Consider the following 23,389-nt stretch of genomic DNA (forward strand, 5'->3'; position numbering starts at 1 on the left):
AAGATTCAGTCAAGCACAAGATTCCTTTTCCTGGCTCAACATTTTAGTTTTTATTTGTTAGGATTTATTTACCGCCTTTCTGAAGAAATTCACTCAAGGCGGTGTACAGTAAGAATAGATCAAACATGGCCAATAGGCAATTAGAGCAGTAAAAATATTCGAACAACAATACAAAGTATGGCATGGTATACTACTTACAATGTCAACACAATATGTACTAGAACATTATAATTGGTAGTGAAGGGTAAGGCAAACTTGTAACATATAGATGAGTAAGAAAGTAGGAAGAATTAGAAAGTAAGGTGATTGATTTGAAGAAAGTTGCACGTGAGGTCAGAGAGATGGTTAAATATTATCTCAGCTAGGGTAGGAGTGGATAAACATGTCCCGCTGCAGTATGTGCAGCCCAAGTCAATCCTTGTGTGTGTGAGTGAGACTAACAAGTTAGTTACTTCCTCCATTAAAGGCTTGGTTGAAGAGCCAAGCTTTCACTTGCTTCCTGAAGTAGAGGTAGTCTTGTGTTAAGCGGAGCTAATGATGTACCTGAATTCTGAGATCCCTCCTTGGTTATATTTTGATTTTGAAGCAAATTTTTAAAATGGCAAAGATGAAAAAGGATGTTATATCTGTAATAGCCTTAATATTTCCTAGAAAGCAAGCCTACAGATCACTAACACAGCAATATTCAAAAGCACTTATCTGGATAGCAGCACCTGCTATTCAGATAAGCACCGCAGATCTGGATATCTGGATGCACTATCTAGAGTGTGCTTCTGAAGATCCTCACAGACCTCGTCTGCATTATGTGCTTGGGTCAGAGCATGGGTGGAACCAACGTGGTCTGGAACTAATCCAGATAGAAACAAATGCTAAGTTTATCCAGATAGCAGACTGTGGGGTGTAGTTATCAACATGGGCTACCGTTAAGAAATGTTATTTTACCACTAACTCATGCTATTTTAGCACAGGCCCCATTTTATGAAATGACACCTAGGGGCTGATATTCAGCTGGTGGGAAGCAGCCCGCATAAGTGCCATGGTCGTTGCTGACTCCGGATATTCAATGCCTGGTCTTAGAAATATTGGTGCTTAGGTGAGGTCTCCAAAGCAGTACAACGTGAAAGGCATGGTCTTTTGAGCTAAGTGAAATACTAAGTGAATTATACCTACTATACATGTACCTCATTCTACCAAAACATCACCTTGTATTCGTTCAGACCGGAATTGAGCCTGCAAAAAGGTGGGACATGGGAGTTTCGTGGGCATTCTGAAATTTACAAGCGTAGTTATAGAATATGGCCTTCTGCGCCTAAATCTACATATTGGGATTTACGCCATGTTTTTGTTGGTATAAATGGATGCACACAGATTTGGACACTACGATTGCTGCCTACTCTTATTCTATATACCGCGCCTAAATCTAGGCAAGGCTTATAGAATATTCTTAGGTGGCAGATTTTTTAGGTGCCATATATAGAATCCCCCCTATGTGCTAACTGCAAATATTCAGTGGAGATACATGGCTATGTCCTGATAAATATTAGTAATTAGCTGGCTAAATGCTATTTAACCAGCCAGGAACTGTTTCTGGCTGGCTAAATATTGCTTAATATCAGGGGGCTAGTTATTAATAACTGGGGTTAACAATAAAATAACACATCTTATCGATAGCCTTCACTGATATCTTCCCCTAAAATCTTGTTATCATCAGGACATGTTAAAGTAAGGGCAACGGAACATCTTTTTCCTTGGAAGGGACAAAAAAAACAAGCTCTGTCCCTGCCCCCATCTCGCAGGTTCCTGACGTTGTGTGAAGAAAATTTTGGTAGGGCCATGGCCCTTGTGGCTCACCTCATTCTGTTGCCTATATGTTAAGGCGCTGATCACATTATTCCCCCTAATTCAACAAAGTTGCGCACCCCTTTGTGTCTAATGTGTAAAAATTGTGCACATAATTTATAGAATAGGGACAGTTATGTGCATAATTTAATTAGCTAATGAACTGCCAATCAGTGATAACTAATTATTGGTGCTAATTAGCACTAATTAGCAGTTATGTGCATAACTACCCCTAGTCAATATTCTATAACCCTCATTTGCAAATTCCAGAATGCGCAACTTAAGGGGGTGTGGTCCTGGGAGTTCCACTCCCTGGTTCACATCCCCTTGCATTTACACTGTTGTGTTTTGGGGTAGTGGGCCACATTCGCAGGCCCGATTGCAGCAGACAGATCACCTCCAAGGCCCCCGAAACGAGGCAAAAGCAGGGAAAAAGCACAAGCAGAATCCTGGAGCTTAGGCAAGGTCGGCACTCTGGATCTTGGAAAGGCAGGAACTCAGGACCGTAGCTTTAGCAGGAACCAGGAACAAGGCTCTGGCAGGAACCATGAACAAAGCATTAGCAGGAACCAGGAACAAGGCTGGCACAGCAGGAACAAGGCAGGCTTCACAGGAACAAGACAGGGTTGTCAGGGCCAAGGCAGGCTTAGCAGGAACAATGCTGGCTTGTCAGGAATCAGGAACAAAACTAGCGGAACCAGGCTCATTGCGAAGGCACTGAAAGTGGGGCTGAGTTTCCTTAACAGACTCAGCCCTGACAAAGCCCAGTTGTGCCCCCTCCATGATGGTCCGCTGCCAGCATTGATTTGCTGAGTCACACTTCACCTCAGATTGACAATGTCTACCAAAGGTCCCCCTGGCCCCCAAAACATTCCTGATCCCTCTTGGGCCTCGCACTTCCCAACCCTACAAATGATCCCCAGTCTCCCACTCTTGGCCACCCCAGACTGCCTTCCAGGGCGGCAGGGCCCCCTCCCTGCACACCTTGAAAATGTTAGGCAAGAGTAATGAACATTTTCTCCTGCCTGTGCCCCACCATTTTGCAAAATGGCAGTGCTTGATTCTGCATGGTGCATCTTGGGATGACTCACATGGCATCAGTCTGCCAAAGAAGGGAATTTTTGCCTTTTTTGGTAGACTGACCCCTCATGTTGGGCAATGAACTGGGTCAGGTGCCACCATTTTGCAAGGTAGGGGCAGAAATGAATGTGTATCAATTTTGCATACCATCTTCAAGATGTGCAGGGGGACTATGGTTCTGCTAGACCATCAAGGCTTTTAGTTTGGCTGTCACGGGGTAGGGACTGTGGATTGAATGGGTCCATAAGAAGGGAGGGAGAGTGCCCACCAGACTACCAGAGATTATTTTTGAGATGATGTTGTTGTGGTGGTTGGTGGGGGAGGGACACAGAGAAAACTGAGTCCAGTAGTATGAGTTTTTTTTCCTAATATCTAATGGCATGGAGGAGTAGCCCACTGGTTAGTGCAGCAGGCTTTGATCCTGGTGAACTGCGTTCCATCCCACTACAGTCTCTAGGTAAGTCATTTAACCTTCTGATGCCCCAGGTACAAAATAAGTACTTGTATATAATATGCAACTGTTTTGATTGTAACCACAGAAAGGCAGTATATCAAGCCCTATCCCCTTCCCCTTTCTTCCTTCCACCTACTTTCCTTTATAGAATAGGCTCCTACCAGGCCCCAGTTATACAATTGCCTTTATTATGCTGGAATAATGAAAAATATGCAACCTACAAAGATTTTCTATTTATCCAGAACCATTATGGCTTCTTGCATTCTGTAAGAAGGAGTCCACCGCAGTGGAAGAATACAAAACACTATCCACCTTATAATTGAAAGAGAAAAACGCCTAGATTTCGACCCAAATCGGGAGATAGACGTTTATCTCACAAAAACGAATAAATCGGTATAATGGAAAGCCGATTTTGGACGTTTTCAACTGCACTCCATCGCGGAAGCGTACAAAGTTGACGGGGGCGTGTCGGAGGCGTGGCGAAGGTGGAACTGGGGCGTGGTTATCGGCCGAGGAGAGATGGGTGCCTTTCGCCGATAATGGAAAAAAAGTATGCGTTTGTAGCTAGAATTTAGGGCACTTTTCCTGGACCCTGTTTTTTCACGAATAAGGCCCCAAAAAGTGCCCTAAATGACCAGATAACCCCCAGAGGGAATCGGGGATGACCTCCCCTGACTCCCCCAGTGGTCACTAACCCCCTCCCACCAGAAAAAATGATGTTTCACAACTTTTTATTTTCACCCTCAAATGTCATACCCACCTCCCTGGCAGCAGTATGCAGGTCCCTGGAGCAGTTGTTAGGGGGTGCAGTGGACTTCAGGCAGGTGGACCCAGGCCCATCCCCCCCCTACCTGTTACAATTGTGCTGCTTAATGCTTAGTCGTCCAACCTCCCCAAACCCACTGCACCCATATGTAGGTGCCCCCCTTCACTTCTTAGGGCTATAGACTTGTGGGCAGTGGGTTTTGAGGGGGATTTTGGGGGCTCAACACACAAGGGAAGGGTGCTATGCACCTGGGAGCTCTTTTACCTTTTTTTTTGTTGTTGTAAAAGTGCCCCCTAGGGTGCCCGGTTGGTGTCCTGGCATGTGAGGGGGACCAGTGCACTACGAATCCTGGCCCCTCCCATGAACAAATGCCTTGGATTTATTCGTTTTTGAGCTGGGCGCTTTCATTTTCCATTATCACTGAAAAACAAAAACGCCCAGCTCACAAATTGTTGAATAAAACATGGCCGTCTATTTTTTTCGAAAATACGGTTCGGTTCGCCCCTTCACGGACCCGTTCTCGGAGATAAACGCCCATGGAGATAGACGTTTTCGTTCAATTATGCCCCTCAATGTGCACAAAACCAATCAAAAGGAGTAGTGTAGTCAAACACAACACTTTAGATGCGATAAAGGGCTTTATTCCATAAAAGACCTGACACAGCACCGTGTTTCAGCTATATTGCCTGCCTCAGGAGTCTTTTTGGACAAATGCAATACTGTTTCATATTTCAACCCCTGTTTAGGGGATTGTTACTTTTTTGGCAATCGTGTCTTTTTAAAGATTGTGATTGTCACATCTGGACAATATTTGTACGTTTATGTTGCATTTATCCAAAAAGACCCCAGAGGCAGGCACTATTGCTGAAGCATGGTGCCGTGTTGGGTCTTTTTGGGGCCCTTTTACTAAGCTGCGTAAGCGTCTATGCATACCCGTGTGCCAAAATGGAGTTACTGCGTGGCTCTTGCGGTAATTTCATTTTTGGCGCGCGTCCGCTAAATAATTTTTTTATTTTCGGACACGCGTATTGGGCACGTGCAGGTTATTACCGCCCAGTTACTGCATGAGACTTTACCACTAGGTCAATAGCTGGTGGTAAGGTCTCAGACCCAAAATAGACATGTGGCAATTTTCATTTTGCCGCGCGTCCATTTTCAGGATAAAATTTTAAAAGGCATTTTTTATAAGTGCGCTGAAAATTGATTCTGTGCGCACCCAAAACACGCGTCTACACTCCCGCAGGCCATTTTTCAGCGCACCTTTGTAAGCAGGCCCCTTGTCATTCTCTTGTTTTCTTTGGAAGTGTCATGTTTGACTACTCCTTTTGGTTGGTTCTAGCATTCTGTACCAGGGTCACTTCTGAGGTACCTTTTTTGCAGCTGTGTTTTACCAGATCTCCAACATGGCTGTTGGAGTGCTCAGATAGAATAAATAGCAGGAGTCCCTTATTTATAATATACATTTTAGTCTTTTTAACTGACAAAATATACATAGAAAAGATACCTGTACTTGACCCTACCGTATTGTACAATTCCTCTAGCCTGGAGATGGTGAGGAAACGGTGCATGCTTACTCCATTTTCTATGAGCAGTTTGACAAAGTCTACTCTGTCCAAGACCAGGGCATCCAGCATAGCTTGCTCAAGCGACCCCACCTGCAAGTCAGAACCACAGCCTGCTCATCTCTAGACATCAGCAAAGGATGGTTTGTGAATGGACTACTTCTTTAATCCTGCATTTGCAGAAAGGAAGCCAGAAGAGCCAAACAACCAGGAGAACATTCAAGAGATTCTCAAACAAAGTAGCATGAAGAACAACAGCCTGCCAAGGATATATTGATACTTACTATTGGTCCAGATTGCAGAGGGAGAGACAAATAGGAGGATTCACACTTGTGTTTTTGTGTACATGCAATAAGGAGGTAGAACTTAAACTGTCCATAGGAAACTGTTTCTCTACGCATCGGTAATTTATAGTCTCTTCTAAACAGACATCTTTAATAATAAATGCACTAATCATGAGAACTCCAGTTCAAAGTTTATTACTTAGAATATGTATCCTCATAGTATTGTTGGAATACAGCAAGGGTCCCTAAACCGTGGCCCTTGAGCCAGATGTGGCCTGTGGAGTTGATTTGTCTGGACTACCATACATTTCTTGCCTGTCACTGAACCTGGAGCATGGAAGAATTGTGACTTTTTCTTTTTCATGGGCGACAGTGGTAAAGGCAGCAAGGCTGGTAAGGTTGCTAGGCTCTACCAGCTGATGAAATGATGGTGAAAAACTCAGCAAACGCCGAGGAGCACTTTTCTTTACCCTCCTCAGCAAACTCTGACAGGACCTCCCCCTCATTTCCACCCAACTAACTATCTTGGTGATTTGAAATGTTCTCTGTGCCTTTGATCTTGAAATGTTTGGGGAACCATGGCATACAGTGTCCTGCCATGTCATGGGGTGTACCTGGAAGTGGGGAATAGAACTTTCATATGTTCAAGCATCATTAGAGGGCAATTCTATCACCTCCACTTAGGCATTCTAATGCTGTGCGGTGGGGGCCTTTTCTATAATGAAACTTGGCCACCCAGTTTCTAAGATAGAATACTGGCCTAAGCCAGTACCTGAGCACCTAACGTTTACACCACACATAGACCTGGCATAAGTGATAAAGGGGATGGGACAACTTCCCTATGAGGAAAGGCTGAAACAGCTAGGCCTCTTCAGCTTGGAGAAAAGATGGCTGAGGGGAGATATGATAGAGGTCTATAAAATAATGAGTGGAGTGGAAGAAGTAGAAATGAATCACTTGTTTACTCTTTCCAAAAATACTAGGACTAGGGGGCACACAATGAAGCTACAAAGTAGTAAATTTAAAACAATTCATAGAAAATATTTCTTCACTCAACGTGTAATTAAACTCTGGAACTTGTTGCCAGAGAATATGGTAAAAGCAGTTAGTTTAGCTGGGTTTAAAAAAGGTTTGAATAGCTTCCTAAAAGAAAAGTCCATAAGCCATTATTAAAATGGACTTGGGAAAATCCACTGCTTAGTTCTGGGATAAGCAGCATAAAAGGTATTGTACTGTTTTGGGATCTTGCCAGGTACTTGTGACCTGGATTGGCCACTGTTGGAAACAGGATACTGGGCTTGATGGACCTTCGGTCTGTCCTAGTATGGTAACACTTACGTACTTATGAGCTTGCATAAAAGTGGCAGTGATGTGCATGACTTACAATATTTTGTAAGTTGCATGTGTAATTGGCAGCCCACCCATGTGCATGCCCCCTTGCATTTATATACTATCCCCTGGATTCTATATATGGCTCCTAAAATTGAGCTGTGCACCCAACTAAATTGGCTGAGCCAATTAGTGCCAGTAATTGGGTGCTAATTGACACTAATTTGAATTGGAGTGGAGGAGTGGCATAATGCAGCAGGTTGCAGACCTGGGGAACTGGGTTCAAGTCACGTGACCCTCTGTTGCCCAGGTACTACAGTAGTACAATGTACTACTTGGACTGGGAGCACACTAGGGACAAACCCAGTACCTGTAAAATGAAACTGTAAACTGCTTAGGTCTAAGCAGTATATAAATACTGAAATAAATGAAGCTTGTTATCCACTGTTCCATAACAATGTGCACCCAAATCCCATAAAGCACAACCCAAAAGGGGGTGTGGCCATGGGAGGCTCACGCAGTGTTATAGAATACCAGGGATGTGTGCCCAAATTGGGTGCCAGGAATTACACCTTGCCTCTCCCTAAGTCCCCCCTCGGGTACTCTGTTCTGTGGATAAATCTCTCGTCTGTTCCCTTCTACTCTACTGCTAATTCCAGACTCCATTCCTTTTATCTCTCTGCACCTCATGCCTGGAATAAACTTCCCGAGCTTGTACGTCTAGCCCCGTCTTTGGCCATTTTCAAATCCAGGCTAAAAGCCCACCTCTTTAATGCTGCTTTTGACTCCTAACCAGTACTCACTTGCCCTGTACCCTTTTATCCCCACCTCTTTAATTCCCTTACCTCTTAGTTGTTCTGTCTGTTTGTCTGTCCTATTTAGATTGTGAGGTCTTTGAGCAGGGACTGTCTTTTCATGTCTGGTGTACATAGTGTTACCATATGGCTCCAGAAAAAGGAGGACACATTAATCCAGTCCGGGTTTTGCTTCCATTGAAAGCAATGGAAGTAAAACCCAGACTGGCTCAATCTGTCCTCCTTTTTCTGGAGCCATATGGTAACCCTAGGTGTACAGCGCTGCGTATGTCTTGTAGCGCTATAGAAGTGATAAGTAGTAGTAGTAGTAGTAGTTTCAGCAGGCGTAAGTCCTGACGTCCAAATGTGGATACCAAAATCAGCACTCAATGCTATTCTATAGCGGGTCTGATCTTTGAGTGCCCATTATAGAATGGCATTGAGTGCCATTTACAGAATCTAGTGCTTAGGTTACCTGCTAATGCATTCCCAGGTAAGTGTGCACTTATGTGCACAGGTAGTAGTATTCTGTAATTTTCTGCTCACAAGAAGCACATAAATGCAGGCACCTAATTATAGAATTGCTTTTCATATGTATTTTACATTTTGTTCATGTCTTTTATCTAACCTTTCTTTCGAAACTGAGTACTTCACATTGGAGGCTGATAATATAACCTTGATCTATAATCTGACAGTCATTATTATTACTTCCCCCGATACTCAGCCGGCATTCGGCTGCAGGATGGCTGCTCAACCCCAGCGCTCAGACCAAATATTCAATGCTGCCCATAGCCAGCGACTGGCATTGAATATCCAGTTTCATTTTTGACTGCGGCAACTTAACCGGTTAAGCTGATCTTCAGTGCTAACCAGTTAAGTGCTTAGCGGTTACAGATAGGCCTGCTATTTATGCAGCCTATTTTATTATTTTATTTATTCATTTATATAGTTAACACAAGCATAAAACTTGTTACATGTAATTCAGAGCACAAAGAAATAAAGAAATATATATACATATATACCAACATCATAGTATATCTCCATAACAAAAAAGGAAAAGTTGTTATCTATTTCTTTGTCTCTTCCTTAGACCACAAATCTGTTTGAGAGGGGGTGTAAAAGTAAAGATCAGGAAAAATCTAAATTTAAAAAAGAAGAAAAAGGTACAAAAGTAAGACATGGCTGCCTCTCCACCAACATAACTTTGAAATTTGCCCTTCAGATGTTATGTCTTTACTACTCTTTTCAGGTCTATGAAAGATTTCAATTGTTCTGGCATAAAGAAAACATATTTAAGTCCTAAATATTTAACAATACATTTACATGGGTAAGCTAATAAAAACGTAGCACCCAGTAACCGTGTCTCCTCTCTTAAATCCAAGAATTTTTTCCTTCTATCCTGTGTGACTTTGGTAACATCCGGAAATATCCATATCTTCTGGCCACAAAATGTTTGATGCATATTTTTAAAGTAAAGTTTCATTACCGCATTTAAATCTTGTTCAAACACATATGAGACCAAAAGTGTAGCCCTATTTGTTACTTCGGATAGAGAGTCCTCCAAAATTAAAGAAATATCTTTCAATTCATCAGGATTTCCATGATCCAGAGCCGCATGGTTCTCTTCCTGGAGTTTTTTAGGAAGATAATATATTTTGTTCACAGGGGGAAGGTTTTGAGGTAACATTTTCAAATTTTCCGTCAAATATTTTTTAAAGAGTTCCAGAGGAAGAATTCCAATTGGTCTAGGAAAATTTAATATTCTCATATTCAGTCTCCTGTTATAATTTTCTATTTGTTCGATCTTTTGTCTAATATTCAAATTATCTTTAATTATCACAGACATATTTTCTTGCATTTTAGATATATCTTTTTGAGACGTCCGTACCTGATCGTTGAATTCTTCCTTTAAATTATCTATTGATTTAGAGAGTTGATCCACAGTTACAATTAAGTTTGCTGTTTGTTGAGTAGATTTAGTTACAATATCTTTCAAACCTTCCATAGCCTGCCAAAGAGCTTCGAGAGTAACCACCGTAGGAGGCATCGGGATTTCCACCCTACCTCCTGTCCCTCCTGCCTTTGATTCCGGGAGGAAACCTCCTCCGCTGGGACCAAGTTCTCCGCCTTCCGGGTCTTGATTAACAGCTTTACCATGCAGCCTATTTTAACTGCTAAATATAGCTGGTTTGGCACTGAATATCAGCGTCTAACTGGCTATGTCACGTGATATAGCCGCTATCCATGAACATTCAATGGAGGTAACCAGTTATCTCTTGCTGAATATCTGCGATTAGGCACTAAAGTGCTATGTAACCAGCCAGGAGCCGTTGCTGGACAGTTAAATAGTGTTTTGACCAGACTATGCTGAGTGTATTGCATTTGGGCAATCTGAACTTAAAAGTCAAAGCTTAAATGCAAACCACTGGGGTATCATACTCACTTAGGGGTTGAGCAACCCTGCTTGCAACTTTGGAACTTTTTGGCAAAAATGTGTTCGCTGCCAGTTTGAAAAAAGTGGCTAAGAGGCACCAAGCTTCCTTGCTATAGCAGATACACCCATTTTATCTGGGGCTTTAGACCTGTTCTGCTGTCTATTGACTTTAATGCAATATGCATGAGGATCGTGATCCCCTAGTGTCATGCAAAGTTGCATTTTTGTCAGATAATTGAGAAAAAAAATCTTCATACTGTACCGGCCACTGTTGCCCATATATGAATATCTGGCTGCGAGCAATGTCTACTCTGTTCCAGGCTAATGCGAGGCTCAGTTGGTCTGGAGCAGAAGCATTGGCACCTGTTCACGAAGAGATGAGAGAAATTATATCAGACAGAAACACAGTCTAGAAAACATACTAAACATGCTCTTAGGTGCTGACAGATGAAAACTGAAGTCTGTCTGATTGACAAAGCATCTCTTGTAAGTATAGGCAGTGGTGTCCTGGAGCTGGCTTGCACCAGCTCGCAAGAGCCGTTTGTTAAATATTTAAGAATTTTGGGAGCTGGTTGTTAAAGTAGGCTCTCTGTGGCTCTTTAACAACCGGCTCCCGAAATTTAGGTTCAGGCCCTCTCCTGAATTTCCTTTTACTTTGCAGGCACGGATGCAGAGCCCCATCAGCCAAATAAATAGACTGCTGCCGCTCCCAGCTGCTTCTTTCCGGCCCTGAGCAACATGCTGGAGCTTCTCGGCATGCTCAGAGCCAACAACAAGCAGCGGACAGCAGCGGCAGTCCATTTATCTGGCTGGCAGGGCTCAGCATCCCTGGCAGCAAAGGTATGCCTAGCATGCCCACATAGAGTGGGGGGGGGGGGGAGAGGAATGCGCTGCTCCCCCCAGTCCATCCCTGGGCCCCTCCCTCCAAATTGCAGGGCTGGCTATGCCCAGAGAGAGAGCCTGCTGTTAAATATTTACTAGCACACCACTGTCTATAGGAGTAACTTCTCAAAAGGTAGCTGAAACTTAGGTGCCAGGATGATTTGCACTAAGTGCGAATTCTATAACAGCAGTTCTGTGCGGAATGTCATTATAGAATACCAATATAAGTTTGCAGTGTAAAGGCCTCACTTTACGCATGAGCATTTACGCCAGCCAACAACCCATGGCCGTATCTCCTAGGCACACTCCTGACCCACCTATGCCCCTCCTGATTCCACACCCCCTTGTTGTTGCGTTATGTAAATTGATTGCCCATTTTATACAGTCAGTTACATGCCAAACTGCCAATTAGAACCAACTGGCACCAATTAAGATGAATAATTGGTAATTATTCGTGGTAAAATCAATTAGCATCTAATTAAGTAATAAAATTTGGTGCGTAAATGACCTTATTCTATAAATTGTGTGTACAACTTTGCAAACATACCCTTGGATTCTATATAGGTCACCAAAATTTAGGCACGGATCTCAGAACCGCATGCAAACTAATTAGTTAATAAACCATTAACAATCAATAATTGGTGTTAATTGGCACTGCTTTGGGTTTACACGCGGATCTGTCCTGTACCCTATTTTATAAAATGTGCACCTAAATTTTATAGCATATAATTCAAAAGGGGGCGTGGCTATGGGTGTTTCCAGAAATGAGGCACAATGCTACAGAATAGGGCCATTTACATGTCCAATTAACATTAATTGCGCGCCACCATTTACATCACATTTCAGCAGACGTAAGTGCCATTCCCAAAGTTAGGCATCAGATCTGTGCTAAACTAGTATTGTACAAAAGTTGTACCACGCAGAGCGCCCTATGCAGAATATTAGTTTAGCATGGATCTTCCTGGAGCCTAACTTTGAGCATTATTTATAGAATTCTCCCCCTAAGTATACAACTGGGTGCCTAACTTCATGGAACTAGGGGGATAGCATGCAAACAATGATATAGCACAAAATTTCAAAAGGTTTTGCTGGCCTATTGGAATCAAATTGGTGATCTCATTCCAGCTCCTTTTGTAAAGATGCAAACACTGACACCACTATGCAGTTCACCATTAACTGCCACTCTTGTTGGCAGTCTCAGAGGATTCCAAAGATCATACATGCATGGAGACTGAATCTCTCTCGCACCCGAACAGGTGGCACCTCTAGAGCAGGACACCGTTCAAGGCACTGCAGGGAATCTTGTATCTATGGATAAATGAGTGTTTTGGGTTTTTAATCAGTGGCACATCTAGGGTCTCAAGCACCTGGGAGGCCAGTGTTTGTATTTCCACCTTCCCCCCCCCCTCCCCCTACCATAGCCTCCCAATCCCAGGTCACAGCAGGAGAGTTCACTGGGCATCTTGGTGGGGCTGGAGCACCTCTAATTTACTCTTCCTGCTCATAGTCCCTCTCTTGCCAATGTGGCTAATGGCTTAGATGAGGTGTTTGGCTTTATAAATTAGTACAGTGTACCATGTGGTCACGGAGCTTTTAATGAGCCAGAAGAAACACTGGAACCAAGAAGAGCAGATTAGAGAAGTGCCTACACATCTCATCACTTACTCGATTCTCCTGCTGTCAGCTGGGATCAGGCCACAGGAACAACAAGGGAACTAAAGATGTGTAGGTCAAAAATGGTAATTTTATTTTCCCATGTTTTTATAGGATTTTTCAGGGTTTTTTTTCATTTATGGGGCAATGTCACTGTTAATCAAAGGGCACACTTTTGATCAGAGGAGTAGCTGAGTACCTAGGGAGCTGGTTTCAACCCCCCTCTCCCCACTTCAGCTCCTTGCGACTCTAACCCCCCATTGCCCTAGGAACAAAAATTAAATTGTTACTCCACTAAAGACAGAGTACCTGCATGTAATAAATTAAAACTTTTAGTTGTACCACGGAAACAGAGTATAGCAAAAATCCATTACCCTTTCTTCAAGAGTGTATATGATGATCCACAGTGCAGGATATTGATCTATAACATGTTCTATCAAGTGACAGTGTGCAGATGTTTACTGTTAGCCACAGTGAACCCGAACTTGTTTGGGATAATGCGGGATATAAATTTCATAAATAAATAAATAAATAAAATACATATACTATTAATGACATGATAATAAAAAACAAAATTTCAAGGTTTTCCTCTATCATTTTGGGTTAAAAGCATTATGAACTGACGTGGAAAACATCATTGACATTTCCTATGTTGTTTCAAATAAATGCACATCCCTATCAGGGACATATCAGAGAAGGGGGCATTAAGGATGGTGCCTATGAGCAGCAGGCAGAGCAATTGCTCGGTACTTAAAATTGCTCGGTACTTAAAAGAACTGGGGGTCAGACCAATATAACCTCTAACTAAAAACCCAGTATCTCCCCTCTTTCTCTTCTCCACTTGTGTTCAGCATTAAACCTCTCTGATGCTCAGCATCTCCCCTCTTTCTATTTTCCCTCCTTCCATGTTTATGCTCTCCCTTCTCATCCCCTCTCCCTGTGGTCCAGAACCTCCAAATTCAGTTCCTCTCCCTACCCTGAAGTCCAGCATATCTCCTTTTACTTCCCCTCCCCCTATGTCCAACATCTATCCTCCCTCTTTCTCTTTCCCATTGCAGTACAGTAATTCCTCTCACACTTTGCCTTCTCTCATACAGCATCTCCCCTTACTCCCTCAGTGGTCACTAACCCCCTCCAACTCCAAACTTTACTTACCAGCCTCCATGCCAGACTCAGATGCTATCCTCAGGTCCATTAGAGCTGCCTGCAGGTCCCTGGGGTAGTCTAGTGGTGGGTGCAGTGCACTGCAGACAGGTGGACCTAGGCCCATACCTCCCCCTACCTGTTACACTTGTGGAAACTATGAGCCCTCCAAAGCTTACCTGAAACCCACTGTACCCATATATAGGTGCCCCCTTCAGCCATAAGGCTATTGTAGTGGTGTACAGTTGGGGGTAGTGGGTTTTGTGTGGGTTTTGTGGGGCGCAGCAGACAAAATAAGGGAGCAACAGTGAGATGCGTACCTAGGAGCATTTATTTGAAGTCCACTGTAGTGCCTCCTAGGACCAGTGCTTTTTTTGTGCTGGTACTCGCTGGTACGGCGTACCGGCCCCTTTTTTGTGTGGTCTGGCTCACCTGCCCGCTCCCTTCCGTTTGTGCACCCGGCCTTGCTCCCTGTGTTGAAAATCTTTTGTTTACCTGAAGTCGCGGTGAACCGGCAGTGAAGGCAGCAGGCAGGCAGGCAGGCTCGCCTCCTCGTCGCTTCCCTTCCAGTCTCAGTGTGTCCCGCCCTCCTCTGATGTAATTTCCTTTCCACGAGGGCGGGATGCGCTGAGACTGGAAGGGAAGCAACGAGGAGGTGAGCCAACCTGCCTAATGCCTTCACTGCCAGCTCATCATGACTTCGGGTAAACAAAAGATTTTCAACGCAGGGAGCACGGCCGGGTGCATGAACGGAAGGGAGCGGGAAGGTGAGGGCGGGCAGGTGGGGCTGGGGTTTGAACGATCTCGGGGGTAGGTGAAGGCTTGTGCGAGTCAGTGGACATGGAAGGGAGGGGGAGGACAGGGGGCAAAAGAGAATCGCTGGATATGGAGGGGAGGGGAGAGAGGAGAATCACTGGACATGGATGGGAGGGGAAGGCAGAGGAGAGAGGAGACATGCTGGACATAGATGGGAGGGGAGTGCAGGGAAGAGAGAATTGCTGGACATGGATGGGAGGGGAGGGCAGGAGAGAAAGGAGAATCGCTGCACATGGATGGGAGGGGAGAGCAGAGGAGAGAGGAGACATGCTGGGCATGGATGGGAGGGGAGGGCAGGGAAGAGAGAATTGCTGGACATGGATGGGAGGGGAGGGCAGAGGAGAGAGGAGAATTGCTGGATATGGATGGGAGGGGAGGGCAGAGGAGAGAGGAGAATCGCTGGATATGGATGGGAGGGGAGGGCAGAGGAGAGAGGAGAATCGCTGGATATGGATGGGAGGGGAGGGCAGAGGAGAGAGGAGAATCGCTGGATATGGATGAGAGGGGAGGGCAGAGGAGAGAGGAGAATCGCTGGATATGGATGGGAGGGGAGGGCAGAGGAGAGAGGAGAATCGCTGGATATGGATGGGAGGGGAGGGCAGAGGAGAGAGGAGAATCGCTGGATATGGATGAGAGGGGAGGGCAGAGGAGAGAGGAGACATGCTGGACATGGATGGGAGGGGAGGGGAGGGCAGGGCAGGGGAGACATTCTGGACATGGATGGGAGGAGAGGGCAGGGAAGAGAGAATTGCTGGACATGAATGGGAGGGGAGGGCAGGGGAGAGAGGAGAATCGCTGGACATGGATAGGAGGGGAGGGCAGGGGAGAGAGGAGAATCGCTGGACATGGATGGCATGGGAGGTCAGGGGAGAGAGGAGACATACTGGACATGGATGGGAGGGAAGGTCAGCAAAGAGAGATTCGCTGGACATGGAAGGGGAGGGCAGGGGAGAGAGGAGAATTGTTGGACATGGATGAGAGGGGAGGGAAGGGGAGAGAGGAGAATCGCTGGACATGGATGGCAGGAGAGGATAGGGGATAGAGGAGAATTGCTGGACATGAGAGGGGAGGGCAGGGGAGAGAAGAGACATGCTGGACTTGGATGGAGGGGAGGGAAGACAGGAAGGAGATGCACATGGGTGGGAGGGGAGGGAAGGTGAGAAAGGAGAAATGCTGGAAATGGATGGAAAGGAGAGAAGGAAGAGGAGAATTGCTGGACGTGGATGGATGGAGGGGTTGGTGGGGAGAGAGGAGAAATGCTGGATGGAGGAGAGAGAATTATTGCTTTATATGGATACAGGGGAGGGAAGAGAGAGGAGAAATGCTGGACATGGAAGGAGGGAAGGAGAGAGGAGAAGTGCTGGACATGGATGGAGGGGAGGAAAGAAAAAAGAAGACACACATGGATGGAGATGAGGGAAAGGGAAGAGAAAACTGCACATGGATGGAGAAAATAGGCAAAAGCTGGATCCACATTATACCTCCTCCAGCCAGTTCCATGGAGGAGGACCCAGCTTTTACTTATGGATGAAGGGCAAGAAATGAAGAAGAAAGGAGGAAAGTAAAGAAATAAGTGGAAAGGAAGCCCTGGAAACGGAGTTAAGAGAACAGATAGCAGCAGAATCAGAGACTGGGACCAACGTGATTAGAAAAACAGTCACCAGACAACAAAGGTAGAAAAAATCATTTTCATTTTAGTGTTTGGAATATGTCCAATTTGAGAATTTACATCTGCTGTCTTATTTTGCACTGGGTATACTAGAGCTGTAACAGCTTACAGAAATTATTTATAATGAAAAAAAATCATGTTATTTTTTTTCTCTATTATACTAGTATATACTAGTATAATATTATACTAGTACAATATTTTCAATGAAGTCTCTTTATATGCGCCATGGCTGGTATAAGGGGTGTGGCTAATGTGGGTGTGACTATCATAGGGGTGGCACCATATGTGGTGGCCCCGCCCACAACAAGTACTGGCACCTACAAAAAAAGCACTGCCTAAGACACCCCACTGCTCTCCAGGGATGTCTGTGTGGCCAGTCTACTAAGAAGCTGGTTCCTTGTACATCCCAATGGCTTGATTTTGTGCATTTTTCACTTGGACTTTTTTTTCAAAAATGGACCAAAAAGATAAATGCACAGAGCACAAAACAGCTTGCAAATAGCCGTTTTCAGAAAAAAAAGATAGACGTTTCTCTGTTTTGAAAATGGCTATATTCTCCACTTGAAGTTTGGACGTTTTTAGCAACTCAGACGTCACATTGAAAATGCCCCTCTATGGTATCTTGATAAAAATCATTGCCCCATCAGCGCAAAACAATCTGATAACATTTCAAAAAAGATTTTTTGATTACTTATCTTAATGAAGAGCGCATCTGGAGTTCTTCTCAAATTTTCATGTATCCCAGACCAAATTCATCAAAAGTGCTCCACCCACGTGAAATTTTCCAAACCACCACAGGAGAAAGTGGACGTCATTCAATCCTTTGAAGACAAAAAAATACTTCCAAATGTATATAATCCAAAGAAGGATTCAAAATGTCCCAAAAATACTCAGTTCAAATGCTGAAAAATGGAATTGTTGTCAATAATTCTCTGATGTCAAGTTATCATTCATGCATAACTATACGTTCTTCCAAATTAAGGTCCAATTTCCCTCTGGAACTGCTGCCGATGATACTCCTCAAAATCCAAAAATTAAGGTCTACTCAAGAAGATCCAATCCAGCTCTGGTGATGGTCTAAAAATACCTCTCATACTTCTTTATTCATTACCTTGGTCTGGGATACATGAAAGTTTGAGAAGAACTCCAGAAGCACGCTTACGATAAGCAATTAAAAAAATATCTTTTTTGAAATATTATCAGATTGTTTTTGCCCTGATGGTGCAATGATTCTTATCAAGATATCATAGTATCCCAGAAGAGAATCATGGGGATGTATTGAGCACCTTAACATTTTAATTTATATTTATTATTAAAGCATTTTTGTTTTATATATATATAACAAAAATGCTTTAATAATATGATAAAACAAGTGGTATTAATAATATCAATGAGAAAGATAAGAGTCAACAAGAGTTTTTTTATGATATTAGTTGATGATATTGAATTAAATATTTCTAGCCCACTTGTTTTTGGTATAGTTTTACTATAGAGACATTTGGAGGATTATTTTTGACATGATGTCCAAATCTGATTTTGGATGTTACATCTAAAAACCTAGTAGCAAAGATGATCATTTTCAAACCAGAAAATCATCCAATTTTTTTGTTTCGAAAATGGCCATTTGCTAGATGTTTTTGTGCTCAGTGCGTCTATCTTTTAGGACAATTTTTGAAACAAAAATTCCAGGGAAAACACACAAAAACAAGCCATTGATACTTTTCGTGGGAGGTGTTGGAGATGAAAACAGTAATGGAATTCAAAAATGCGTGGGATAAATACAACAGATTCCTGTATAGAAGGCATGGAACCAAACAAGCTTGGCGGTGATGGGATGGCAACACCAGTAATTGAGAAGCAAAGCTAGTGCTGGGACACTCCTACAGTCTGTGCCCTGATCATGTCTAGACAGATTCAGTTTCAGTAGATGGAAAACAAGGCCAGTGCCGGGCAGACTTCTACGGTTTGTGCCCCGATCGTGGTTGGAGAGATCTGAATGGGCTGGAGTGGGCTTTAATGACAGCTTCAGTAGTTGGAGAATAAGGGCAAACTTCTACGGTCTGTGCCCTGAAAATGGCAAGGACAAATCAAGATCAAGTATGCATATGTAGTATCGCATTATACCTTATGCTATGAGTTTATCTTGTTGGGCAGACTGGATGGACTGTACGGATCATTATCTGCCGTCATCTTCTTTGTTATATGAAGGGGCATTTTCGATATGACTTGTAAATTCAGTTTTGAAACGTCCAAAAACCAAGTGGTGAACATGACCATTTTTGAACATGAAGAAAGTCTTTCTTTTTATTTGAAAATGGCCATTTCCTAGATGTTTTTAGACATTTTGAACTAGATTATATATATCATGCCTAAAAAATCAGCAACAAAACAAAATATAAATAAGCCTAAATTTCTACACGGTTTATCAGTAGAAATCAAACAAAATAAAATACGGTTTATAAAATACGCCAAGCGCCTGTCCGAATGACTGAATTTAATTGTGGCCAATTATGCCAAGTAAAACTTGGTGTAAATGCTGATACTTAAATTACATGCACACCAGGTGTATTCTATAACAACGTACATAGATTTTAAAAATGCCCACGATAGGCCCATTCCACATCCCCTTTTCAATTATGCGACTTAGAATTTACGAGCATCATGTTATAGAATATGCTTAGACAGTTCTGCGAGTAAATTCTAATTAATGCCAATTAATGCCAATAACTTCTTGTTAAATGACTATTATTGGCGCTGATTGGCTTAACTAATTAAGCTGCATGTGCAAATCCAGAATGTAACTGGATTTGCACCCACAACTTAAGTCGCGCTATATAGAATCCTGGGGGTTTGTGCTCAGTGCATTTTTCTTTTGTGACCATTTTCGTCGAAGGGAAAAATGCACAAGAACAAGCTATTGGGATGTGTGGGGGGCCAGCATTCTTGGTAGACTGGCCAAACAGACATCCCAGCAGAGCAGCAGGGCACCGTAGGAGACACTGCAGTGAATTTCACATAAAAACTCTCAGGTACAAATCTCACCGTTATCCCCTTTCATTGTATGGTGAGCCCTCCAAACCCCACTAAAACCTACTGTACCAACTGTATACCACTACAATAGCCCTTATGTCTACATGTATCACCTATATGCAGGTACAGTAGGTTTCTGGTGGGCTTTGGAGGGCTCCCACTTTCCACCACAAGTGTAACAGTTAGAGTGGATATGGATCTGGGTTTCCTCTACAGTGCACTGCACCGATCACTTGGCTACTCCTAGGACCTGCTTGTGTCCCTAATAGAACTGGTCATCTGACGCTGTCTTAGAGGCAGGTGTGTACTGTTTCTTTCACATCTTTGGGAGGTGGGAGGGGGTCAGTGACCACTGGGGGAGTAAGGGGTGTCATGCATTAGTCCCTCCAGTGGTCATCTGGTCATTTAGGGCACATTTTTCTCACTTAATTCTGACTGAAACAGGTCCGGACAAAACCATCCAACTTTTAGCCCTGGACATTTATGCTTCGTTCCATTATGACAGAAAAATGCCCAAGTTGTGGGAATGCCTAAATCTCACCCCCACACACCCCCTTGTGGTTTGGATACACTGCAGATGAACTGCAGAGAAAAACATCTTAAAATGTGTTTTGAAAATAGCGATTTGGATATTTTTGCAAGAAAAACTTCTCTAATCCCTGGATATATGGGTTCAGTGGATTCCCAATCTATGAGCCCTGTTTTCTTCATGGAATTTGGATCCACTGCAAGTTGATGACAGCCCCTTTACCCTAGTAGGAGCTCCATCAAGGGAGAATGGGGCCCTTCTTCAACAGGAATTTCTGTGCCCTATTCTGAAGTCCTCTCAAAACTTTGTAGCTTCTGTAAGTGAAGTGTCATTTGTAGATGTGTGGAAGACTGTATTCCACACTGATTCCTTATTACATGGGTTTATGAATAAAGTTGATGCATTTTCAAGGGAAGCAGTGTCTAAGCTTAGTAACCATGAGAGCAGAATTACTCAGGTAGAAACCTCTGTTTCTAGGTTGGAAACCCAGGTGATGACTTGTCAAGCAACTAGGATAGCTAACAATGAAGATAGTTTGGAACTTCATAGACAGGTGGAGACTATGGAGAATGTTAGATCTAGAAATATTACGTTTTGGTTTAGGCCCACCCAGCGGCAGCATGCATGGTCAGTGTAGCTAGTGTGGATCCCAGCACAGGGATTTCTGGAGCCCCCTGAACTGTTTGAAACCTGGGGCAGTCGGTGGTGCACTTCCAAAGGCCGACACTAATGGCCCTTACGCATGCTCAGTTCACTCATGAACTGACCATGTGCAGGGGGCTGTCGGCATCTGGAAGAACACTGCCAAATGCTGGTTTGAAACAGTTCAGTGGGGGGGGGGGGGGGGAGGAAGGATGGTAGCGGGTGGAGAGGAAATGCGAGGCCCGTGCTCACCCAGTCCACCTCCAGGCCCATCTAAAAATTGAACTCTGGCTACGCTACTGTTAAATTGGTTATCAAAGTGTGTGTGTACTCAGTTCAGAGTTTTTGTCATTCCTCTGCCTGGCACAAAAATCCAAGCAGTAAACCAGAGATCTTGAGCCACAAGCTGATGAGAGAAAGGAGGGAGAGAAGAAGAACCTGAAGTCTCCATGAAGAGGATCTGAAAGTAGAGGGGCTATAATGTTTTAGTCAAGAAGGCAATAGGTATCCAACATATAGGGAAATCCCACCCCAACAAATTGATAATTGTTGAAAGAGATCACAAATATAGAGGGAGAATAGTGAATATATAACTCTACAGTGTTCAGGGCTTTTTTTGAGGGGGTACTTGGGGGTACTGAGTACCGGCACCTTTTCCACTGTCTGCTAAACTTGACCCGTGGTTCCAGTGGCGTAGCCCAACAGTAGCACATGTTTAGTGGTAGCTGGTGGGGATCCCAAGTTCAGCCAGCTGAAGACTTCCCCCTGATGGTAACGAAAACACTACTCTCCACAATACTAGCACCTGAGCATGCTCATTTTTTGGCACATGCTTGCTGTGGACTGCCAAGGTGGAAAGAAGTGTTTCCCCACCAACTGAGATATTTTTTGGTGGTGGTTGGGGGGGGGGGGGGGGGGGGGAGAAAACTTGGTGCCCACCCACTTCTTGCCTAGGCCCACCCAAAATCTGTTGTCTGGCTTCACCCCTGCGTGGTTCTCGTATTTTAATGAAAGAGCTCAGGTTCTACATACAAATTCTGCCTTGTCATAGATTCTATGACTGGTTGCAGGGGTCCTGGCTATTGTAGGGTGGGTCCCTCAATGATCACTCCACCCCTGATGGGTGGCCTGGCATTTGAGTACCGGCACCTTTTTTGCTAGACAAAATGCACTGACAGTGTTTAAGTAATGCTGTACAACCAGAAGGGTATTAAGGCATAGGCAAATTAATAGGCACCTTACCTGTCTAGGGCCAGTAGTTTAGGGGGTCCTGTCAGATGACTCACAACTCAGGAGCCTAGGATTGCCAACTATCTAGCTTTTTTCAGGATTGTACAAATCGCAAATCAATTGTTTTGAAGCCATAATGAGGTCTGGGTATTTTTCAGAATTAAGCCCTCTTCAACAGCTCTCTACTTCTCCCCCTCCCTCTCCACCTTTCAGAGCAGAAAATGTGGTAGGTTCCAGCCAATGAAAATGCTGCTCTATTCACAGAAAGGCCTGTGGGGGAAACCAAGGAGGTTTAATAGACTCCTTGGGGAAAACTGAGCTCTGCACAGGAGCTTTGATAGAGACCCAGTGGAACAAGTATCTTGGGGGAGGGGGAGGGGGAGGGGGAAGGGGGTAGTGGGTTTGTTTAAAGGGGTAGAAATGATAGATGAATAGGCCGCCCAGCCCTATCCTTAGGTTCCAACTACTGAAGTTGCAGTCGAAGCCCACTCCAGCCTATTCAAATCCATCTTGTCATTTGCAAGACACACACTGTAAAAATCTGCCTGGCACTGTTTCCATCAAAACCCTCTCCAGCCCATCTTAAACTGGATTGCCATATATAGGACTCAGACCATACAAGCTTGTCCAGCACTGGCCTTAGTTTTCCCCAATAACTCGACATGCAACCATTTAAGTTTTGTTTTTTATACCATTCCTTTTCTAATAGAGAGCCTCTGTGTTCAACCCACGCCTTTTTGAATTTCGTCACCATTTTTTTCTCCACCACCTCCCTCAGGAGGGCATTCTAGGAATCAACCACCCTCTCCATGAAAAGGAATTTCCTGACATTACTCCTAAGTCTACCACCCCTCAATCTCAATTCATATCCTCTAGTTTTACCGTTTTCCCTTCTCTAGAAAATATTTGTTTCTATATTAACACCTTTCAAGTATTTAAATGCCTGTATCATATCTCATCTGTTTCTCCTCTGCTCTAGGCTTTACATATTCAGGTCTTTCACTTTCTTCTCATATGTCTTTTGGTGCAAGTCCCGTACCTCTGGACTGCTTCAAGTCTTTCTCCATCCTTAGCAAGAAATAGCCTCCAAAACGGAACACAATAATCCAAGTGGGGCCTCACCAACGACTTGTACAGGGGCATCAACACGTCCTGCTGGGTACGTCTCTCTCTATACAGCCTAGCATCCTTCTGGCTAAAGCCACCTCTTTATCACACTGTTTTACACCTTCAGATCCTCAGATACTATCACC

At 43.9% G+C, this 23,389-nt stretch overlaps 1 protein-coding gene across 1 annotated transcript in view; it reads right to left on the reverse strand.

The window, feature by feature from the left end:
- TRPM3 (transient receptor potential cation channel subfamily M member 3) overlaps positions 1 to 23,389 on the reverse strand; it is a 714,222-nt gene that overhangs the window by 163,627 nt on the left and 527,206 nt on the right. The window contains exons 10-11 of the mRNA XM_030193857.1: positions 10,805 to 10,905; positions 5,660 to 5,794 (exon numbers count right to left, since the gene is read on the reverse strand). Coding sequence (XP_030049717.1) covers positions 5,660 to 5,794; positions 10,805 to 10,905 — 236 coding nt within the window. The remainder of the gene's footprint in view (positions 1 to 5,659; positions 5,795 to 10,804; positions 10,906 to 23,389) is intronic.

Source organism: Microcaecilia unicolor, chromosome 2 (genome assembly GCF_901765095.1).
Source record: "Microcaecilia unicolor chromosome 2, aMicUni1.1, whole genome shotgun sequence".
NCBI lineage: Eukaryota > Metazoa > Chordata > Amphibia > Gymnophiona > Siphonopidae > Microcaecilia > Microcaecilia unicolor.